This window comes from Moschus berezovskii, chromosome 4, assembly GCF_049115385.1.
Source record: "Moschus berezovskii isolate FMDL1 chromosome 4, NW_MosBer_1.0, whole genome shotgun sequence".
Lineage (NCBI taxonomy): Eukaryota > Metazoa > Chordata > Mammalia > Artiodactyla > Moschidae > Moschus > Moschus berezovskii.
This window is the reverse complement of record NC_142463.1, coordinates 10,676,472-10,685,266: the sequence shown is the minus strand read 5'-3', so window position 1 is coordinate 10,685,266 and position 8,795 is coordinate 10,676,472. Positions and strand designations below refer to the sequence as shown.

The following is an 8,795-nucleotide window of genomic DNA, read 5'->3' as shown; positions in this document are numbered from 1 at the left end:
CCAAGCCAGGCTTCAGCAATACGTGAACCGTGAACTTCCAGATGTTCAAGCTGGTTTTAGAAAAGGCAGAGGCACCAGAGATCAAATTGCCAACATCTGCTGGATCATGGAAAAAGCAAGAGAGTTCCAGAAAAATATCTATTTCTGCTTTATTGACTATGCCAAAGCCTTTGACTGTGTGGATCACAATAAACTGTGGAAAATTCTGAAAGAGATGGGAATACCAGGCCACCTGACCTGCCGGTTGAGAAACCTATATGCAGGTCAGGAAGCAACAATTAGAACTGGACATGGAACAACAGACTGGTTCCAAATAGGAAAAGGAGTACGTCAAGGTTGTATATTGTCACTCTGCTTATTTAACTTCTATGCAGAGTACATCATGAGGAACGCTGGGCTGTAAGAAGCACAAGCTGGAATCAAGATTGCTGGGAGAAATATCAATAACCTCAGATATGCAGATGACACCACCTTTATGGCAGAGAGTGAAGAGGAACTCAAAAGCCTCTTGATGAAAGTGAAAGAGGAGAGTGAAAAGGTTGGCTTGAAGCTCAACATTCAGAAAACGAAGATCGTGGCATCTGGTCCCATCACTTCATGGGAAATGGAGAAACAGTGGAAACAGTGTCCAACTTTATATTTTTGGGCTCCAAAATCACTGCAGATGCTGACTGCAGCTGGGAAATTAAAAGACGCTTACTCCTTGGAAGGAAAGTTATGACCAAACTAGATAGCATATTAAAAAGCAGAGACATTATTTTGCCAACAAAGGTCCGTCTAGTCAAGGCTATGGTTTTTCCAGTGGTCATGTATTGATGTGAGAGTTGGACTGTGACAAAAGCTGATGGCCAAAGAATTGATGCTTTTGAACTGTGGTGTTGGAGAAGACTCTTGAGAGTCCCTTGGACTGCAAAGAGATCCAACCAGTCCATTCTAAAGGAGATCAGTCCTGGGTGTTCATTGGAAGGACTGATGCTAAAGCTGAAACTCCAATACTTTGGCCACCTCATGCGAAGAGTTGACTCATTGGAAAAGACTCTGATGCTGGGAGGGATTGGGAGCAGGAGGAGAAGGGGACAACAGAGAATGAGATGGCTGGATGGCATCACCGACTCGGTGGAGGTGAGTTTGAGTGAACTCCGGTAGCTGGCATGGACAGGGAGGCCTGGTGTGGTGTGATTCATGGGGTTGCAAAGAGTGGACACGACTGAGCGACTGAACTGAACTGAACTGGGATTAGTTTGACTCCAGACATTTTTTTTTTTTAAACCTGCCTTGTTCAAAGAGTATGGGAGTGGGAAAGGTGTGTGTTTTCTGCATACTCGGATTAACCTTAAATAAAATCACAAACCTTCCCTGGTGGGTCAGAGGGTAAAGCGTCTGTCTACAATGCGTGAGACCCAGGTTCGATCCCTGGGTTGGGAAGACCCCCTGGAGAAGGAAATGCCAACCCAGTCCAGTACTATTGCCTGGAAAATCCCATGGACAGAGGAGCCTGGTAGGCTACAGTCCATGGGGTCGCGAAGAGTCGGACACGACTGAGCGACTTCACTTAATCCACGGATATTCTTTGGTATCTGAGCAGCCACAAAACTTTTCTGATGTCCAGTGGCGTGAGTGCCAAGTACAAGAAGGAGCAGGTAGGATGCAGATGCTCCAAGAAAGGAAGTCCTGGAGGAAATCGCCACCAAGGACGACCTCAGATGCCCCTGTATCTGCTTCCGGCTCCCTTCCTGCCTGGAGGGCTCACTCCTCAAATAGAGCTTCATGGGAATTGTCGCGCTACTGTAAAGGTCAAAGGTCAAAGACCACCACTCGCACAGTATCGTCTTGCAAGGCCAGAGGATCTGGCCGCAAGTCAGGCAGGACACCTCCAGCCTCCCTCAGCCTGAGTTGACAAGAGGAGCCGCAAACCGCCAACCTCACCCAAATTACATTCAACGGACTGGCCGAAGGCGTTCCGTGATTGGTAGGACAGCATGGGGGCGTGGTCTCACGTAGAAAGTCTCCTCCGGATTGGTGCAAGTCATCGAGGGCGAGGCCTCCACTCCGGCTGGGCGCGAAAGCTCGAACGCCGCTGCCTGGCTGGAGACGGCGGGAGCGGCTGCGTCCGGAAGGGTAAGGGAACTGGGGACCTGTTTCGTCCCGAGTTGCGCGCTGAGGAGGCCGGGGTCATGACGGGTGAAGTGGTTTCCGAGGTGAGTTCGTGCCCTTGCCTCCATCCGTAGCTGCGGGAGCCCGGCGCCGAGGGGCGGGGGGGGAGTAGGGGTCGAGCCGGCCGAGCGGGTCGCGGAGGCGGGAGGACTACAGTTCCCGGCGCGCACCGCGGCAGCTCGGCTTCTTTACTCGCGCGGAGATAAATCCGCGGGCCCCGCGCGCTCGGAACCCAGCGGTCCGCGCCGGCTCTGGGTCCCCCTCGCCTCAGTCCCTCGGCCGGTTTGTACCCGGTCTTTGCGTCGCGCTCAGCCGGCCGCCGGCCCCAGCTTAGCCTACTCCGCCCGCCCCTTTGGCGCGTTTCCGGCGGCGGGAGCGCTTCCTCGAACGGCGCCCCCCAAAGAGGAAGGACCCAGCCGAACCGGACCGCTAGGGTGCTGTGTGTTGTGCGTGCTTAGTCGCTCAGTCGTGTCCGACTCTGCGACCCCATGGACCGTAACCCGCCAGGCTCCTCTGTCGGGTCAGCATAAGGAAAGGGAAAGTGAAGTCGCTCAGTCGCGTCCGACTCTTTGCGACCCCATGGACTGTAGCCCACCAGACTCCTCCGTCCATGGGATTGTCCAGGCAAGATACTGGAGTGGGTTGCCATTTCCTTCTCCAGGGGATTTTCCCGACCCAGGCATTGTACCCGGGTCTCCCGCATTGTAGGCAGACGTTTTACCGTCTGAGCCACTAGTGAAGTCGCGGCAGCATTCAGTTCAGTTCAGTTCAGTCGCTCAGTCGTGTCCGACTCTTTGCGACCCCATGAATCACAGCACGCCAGGCCTCCCTGTCCGTCACCAACTCCCGGAGTTCACTCAAACACATGTCCATCGAGTCGGAGATGCCATCCAGCCATCTCATTCTCTGTTGTCCCCTTCTCCTTCTGCCCCCAGTCCCTCCCAGCATCAGACTCTTCTCCAGTGAGTCAACTCGTCGCATGAGGTGGCCAAAGTATTGGAGTTTCAGCTTTAGCATCAGTCCTTCCAGTGAACACCCAGGACTGATCTCCTTTAGAATGGACTGGTTGGATCTCCTTGCAGTCCAAGGGACTCTCAAGAGTCTTCTCCAGCACCACAGTTCAAAAGCATCAATTCTTCGGCGATCAGCCTTCTTCATAGTCCAACTCTCACATCCATACATGACCACGGGAAAAACCATAGCCTTGACTAGACGGACCTTTGTTGGCAAAGTAATGTCTCTGCTTTTTAATATGCTATCTAGGTTGGTCATAACTTTCCTTCCAAGGAGTAAGCGTCTTTTAATTTCCTGGCTGCAATCAGCATCCGCAGTGATTTTGGAGCCCAAAAAAATAATGTCTGACACTGTTTCCCCATCTATTTCCCATGAAATGATGGGACCAGATGCCATGATCTTTGTTTTCTGAATGTTGAGCTTCAAGCCAAACTTTTCACTCTCCTCTTTCACTTTCATCAAGAGGCCTTTGAGTTCCTCTTCACTTTCTGCCATAAGGGTGGTGTCATCTGCATAATTCTCTGTAAATGGAGGACGGGAGTCTTAGGGAGTTCCAAACTGGGTCTGGAAGAGGCCTCTGAAGTCATTGCCCTGGGTCCCAAGAAGGGAAGGTACCAGTCTTGGAAGCCTTCCGGGCGGTGACTGGCTGATCGTTCTCGGAACTGGCATAGAAGCATCTTTCCAAATCTGTGTTCTTTTTTGGAGCTGGGGCTGGAGTGAGACAGTCTGGGGCAAAATTTAACGGGGCGCTAAAATACTCAGTAATCAAGATAATTTTAAAACTTTTATTGAAGTATAGTTGAATTACCCTGTTGTGTTAATTACTATCGTGCAGCAAAGTGACTCAGTTACACTTATATACATATTCTTTTTCATATCCTTTTCCACTATGGTTTATCACAGGATATTAAACAGTTGCCTGTGCTATACAGTAGGACTTTGTTGTTCAAGATAATATTTAATGTAGTTTTTTTAAATAAAAATTAATGCAAAAAAATTTAATTTGGTTTTGAACAAGATATCAAACTGAAATGAAGACACAATCCAACCCTGTATCTGCACTACACTGTCTTAACTCACCTCACTCTGAGCCTGGCCCAGGTTTCAATAAAACTTTACAAAAGCAGGCAGCTGACCTCATGGGCCGTAATTTACCCATTGGTTTTTTAATTTTAATTTTGTACAAAAATCCTTTTGATTACTGAGTGTTTTGAGACCTAACCTCACTGAGTTCCTGGCCCTGATTATTGCTGGTTCTGCTCCAAATTGCCTAGAATAGAGTGATTAGGAGCATCACCTTGTAGTGAGCCATGTGGTTACCTAAACTCAGTTTCCATATCCACAAGTAGTATTACTGCTTTGAGTTTTGGGAGAATCAACAGCATACATCATGATCCTCAATGATTCCTCTGTTTGTGTTTTTTTTTTTAATTTTAATAATTGTCCTAAACATTCAAATCAACTTAGTAGTTGTCTCAGAAACCATTCGAGTGTGGTCTTGTGCCCCATTGCATTACAGATGTATTTTTCCCCGAATTAATAAGTTGATTCAGAGTCCTGTGAACATCAAGGTTTTGGGGGAACTGGCATCTATGGTTAGCTTGATCACTAACTAGTTAAGTCATCCAACTAACTCCCTTTTCCTTACATTTTTCACTTGTGACTTAAAAAATTGGAGGGGGGAGTTTGGGGCTGAATTTCAGATATAAACAAACAGAAAAGCTGTTATAATGAACCCATCACCTAACTTCTACAGTTATCAAGTCATGCCAGTCTTGTTTCATTTACACCCCTATGCACTTCCCCCCCTTACTGGATTCAGTTCAGTTCAGTCGCTCAGTCGTGTCTGACTCTCCGCGACCCCATGAATCACAGCATGCAAGGCCTCACTGTCCGTCACCAACTCCCGGAGTCCACTCAAACTCATGTCCACAGCAAATTTCCACACGTACTTCATCCACAAATATGTCATTATACATCTCTAAAAGGTAAATGCATTCCAAAAAAAGTAACTATAGTATTATTACCATACCTAAAAAATTTAGAATTATTGCTTGATATTAAATGATCAGAGTTCAGATTTCTTTGACTCTTAGATATACTTTCAGTTTGTTTGAATTAGGATTAAGACAAAGCTTACATATCGCAGGTGTTGCTGTATCTCTGTATGTATGTGTAAATATCTTAACTCTCTTTATAAGTCCCCCTCCCTCTTTTAATTCTTGCAATTTATTGTTAAAGAAATGACATAGTTTGTCATATAGAGCTTCCCATATCTGGATTGCCTCGTGTGATGATATTTAACATTTCATGTGGATACACTGAGAAATAGTTCACACAGAAAAACACAATAATGCTCGATTCTTATTTACCATAACTCAAAATCAAGTGTTGCCTCTGTAATATCCCTCAAAGATGAACAATGAATTTTAGTTTGTTTTTTCTAGCCAGTAATTTTTAATGTCATCCTTTTGTTAAACCATTGTATTGTTTTTTCCCCTTATTTCAGTCTGATGATACCATGATGATTTATGTATCTTTATGTACTTAGAGTGTTCTGTCACTTGCTGGTTAATACAAAGTATATTATCATTTTCTAGGTTCACCTAGAAATCAGTGATTCAAAACTCATTTCACAAGAGGAAACAGACAGTCCTTCAGACAGTGGACAGGGCAGCTGTGAAACAATTGGGCCCTTGAGTGAACAAGGTTTGTAACAGTCAGTACTTTTGTTGCTTTTATTTTTAGGAATAGAATGTGGGAGCGTGGGTTGTAAGTGGACTGGATTAATTAAATTCTTGATTTTTAAAATTATTAATGCCTTACCTTGTTGTTTGTTCTGTTTATTATAAAAGCAAAATAATAGTGCATGTACTCTTTTGAAAATAACCACTTCTATTATATTATTGAATGTATAAAGTATCTAAAAGCTAGCACATTGACTGGTTAAATGCATTCATTCTGTAATAAAAGGATTTTTAACACCTGCCAGAAGGATCAGAACAGCTTTACACTTTGTAAATATATATAATTACATTTCTCAGTAAGAGATGTTTTTTCCAGGGAAAATGTTTTTCAAAATGTATTTTTAGATTTGCTTTGCTACAATTAGTTCTTAGTTACATAATTTCACAAGGTGATATATCACTTGGATAATTGGATATGTTTTTGAGGAGTGGTGGGACTAGGAGGAAGGCCAAATGACAGTAGACCTCTAAAAAAGAAAACTGTGTTTCCTACAGATTCAGATGAAGAGATATTTGTGAGCAGAAAATTGAAAAGCAGGAAGGTGCTACAAGAGAGTGATTCTGAAAGAGAAGACCCAAATGTGTCTCCAAAGAAAACTATCTATGATGGTGCCGAAGAGGAAGATAAAGAGAACCTGTATGCTGGAAAGAATGGAAAAGTCAGAAGGATTTATAAAACTCTGACGGACAGTGATGAAAGTGACCTTGAGGAGTCTTTATGTCAGGAGAATTCTGAAACCCAAGTGACACCTTCCTTAGAGATGGGTCTCCAGTCTGAAAACTCTGTGGACTTTACAGTTGACAGAAAGATTTCCAAAAAGCCCATTTGTGGTAAAGAAGGAATTGGAGGAAAAGTAAAAGTAAAATCAAAGCGAAGACTTGAGAAAGAAGAGCGAAAGATGGAAAAAATTAGGCAGCTGAAAAAGAAGGAAACAAAAAATGAGGTACATTTGAAAGAATAACTTGCTGTTTCCAGGGCAGATTAACGTTTTAGAAAAAGAGAGTTGCTTTTAGTTCTTGGAGGTTGTTTCTGCACTCAGAATATAACTTTGAGTTGATTGTTTTGCAATAAGGTATGTAATTTCAAATCTGTTGTTTGTTGGTCTCATTCTCCATTTTGGATACAAGAGGACATTTCTAAATAAATAGGTTTCTGATTTTCTTTGTGAGCATGCGGAGTTACTCTTTGCTGTTTCTGATCTGATGAAAATTAGCTTCTATAGGAGAAATTTTCATGCATCCATCAATCGAAAGTCTTGTTTGCTAACTAGAACTGTGCTCAAATTTTATAAACTAGTTGCTTAATGAACTGTTAATTGACTTTTCAAAAACAAAGATACTATTGATTAAGTTAGTTTTGGACGACTGCATCATATCATAGCATGGATTTCAAAGGATGACAAAGGAACCAGTGATAATGTTCTAGGATGCCATATACTTGTCTGCTTATGAAGTGTGGACTTTTCTGTTCTGATGCAAATTTCTGTATGATGTGTAAAATGCTGGATTTAAAATGATTGCATCTTGTTTTTTCCTTATGTGTTATCCAGGAAGATGATGTGAAACAGCCACTTAACGACAGTGGCTGTCTACTTGTGGATAAAGACCTTTTTGAAACTGGATTGGAGGAGGAAAATCACTCTCCATTAGAAGATGAAGAGTCGTTAGAATCAATAAGGGCGGCTGTGAAAAACAAAGTAAAAAAGCACAAGGCAAGTAAACAATGATTGCAATAACAGCTAACCCACTGCTTCGAACCTTTGCTTTGTGTTCTGATTTACTGATGGAACCTTAAGTTTTTTAACTGAAGAAAAACACATGTCAATTGATATAAATTTTTCAGCTGTTAGTTTTGGAACCATGTAGTAAAATAGACATGCTAACTTGTTTGGAACCTAGTATTTTGATTGTCGTGATCAACTCAAAGCTATATTCTGAGTGCAGAAACAATCTCCAAGAACTGAAAGCAACTCTTTTTTCCTAAAACATTAATCTTCCTTGGAAACAGCAAATTATTCTTTCAAATGTACCTTATTTTTTTGTTTCCTTCTTTTTCAGCTGCATAATTTTTTCCATCTTTCGCTCTTCTTTCTCACGTTTTGGCTTTGATTTTACTTCTGCTTTTCTCCAATTCCTTGTTTATCACAAACTAGTATTTTCATTACTTTTTGAGACAAAAAGTAAGGTACTTTATTTATTTAGTTTGGCTGCGCTGGGTCTTCATTGCTGTGCGTGCGTTTTCTCTAATTGCGGTGACCGGGGGCTCCTCTAGTTGTGGTGCATGAGCTTCTCGTTGCGGTGGCTTCTCTTGTTGCGGAGCACAGGCTCTCGGCCTGAGGGCTTGGTAGTTGCTGCTCGCAGGCTCTGGAGCACAGGCTCAATAGTTGTGGTGTGTGGGTTAGTTGCTCTGTGGCACCAGACCAGGGATCAAACCCACGTCACCTGCGTTGGCAGGTGGATTCTTAACACGAGACCACCAAGGAAGTCCCATAAGACGCTTTATGTTGTACAAAAAACAGGTGAAAAAGGAGAAGAGATGTAAATTTTATAATTTAATGACCTCTTGGAAATGAACCTATAGGGTTTCAGGAAGGCTATGAAAGAGAAGCATCAGTCAAAGCATCCTTGTCCTGAGTGCTTGGAAGCATAATTGTTCTTCCTAAGATTATCTTTTTACCTCCCTGAGGGGTTATTGTCCCTCCTTAGGAAAATACAGAGGTGTAAGAAATGAGGCCCCAAGCTCCATTGGAGACATCTAATTTATTTTCTAGACATTATAGGATGTTGTGTGTCTAACATTTTGTGTTTAATAATTATTGATTTATTATTAATGTAGCATGATGTGATGTTGGAGTGCAAAAATAGTCTTTACATAAGCAA

General features: G+C 43.2%; 1 protein-coding gene across 1 annotated transcript in view; it reads left to right on the top strand.

The window, feature by feature from the left end:
- Positions 1-1,979: 1,979 nt before the first annotated feature.
- The window catches only part of CLSPN (claspin), a 28,044-nt gene continuing 21,228 nt past the window's right edge, over positions 1,980-8,795 (top strand). The window contains exons 1-4 of the mRNA XM_055401988.2: positions 1,980-2,198; positions 5,769-5,877; positions 6,411-6,859; positions 7,466-7,627. Of these exons, the coding sequence (XP_055257963.2) occupies positions 1,980-2,198; positions 5,769-5,877; positions 6,411-6,859; positions 7,466-7,627 (939 nt within the window). The remainder of the gene's footprint in view (positions 2,199-5,768; positions 5,878-6,410; positions 6,860-7,465; positions 7,628-8,795) is intronic.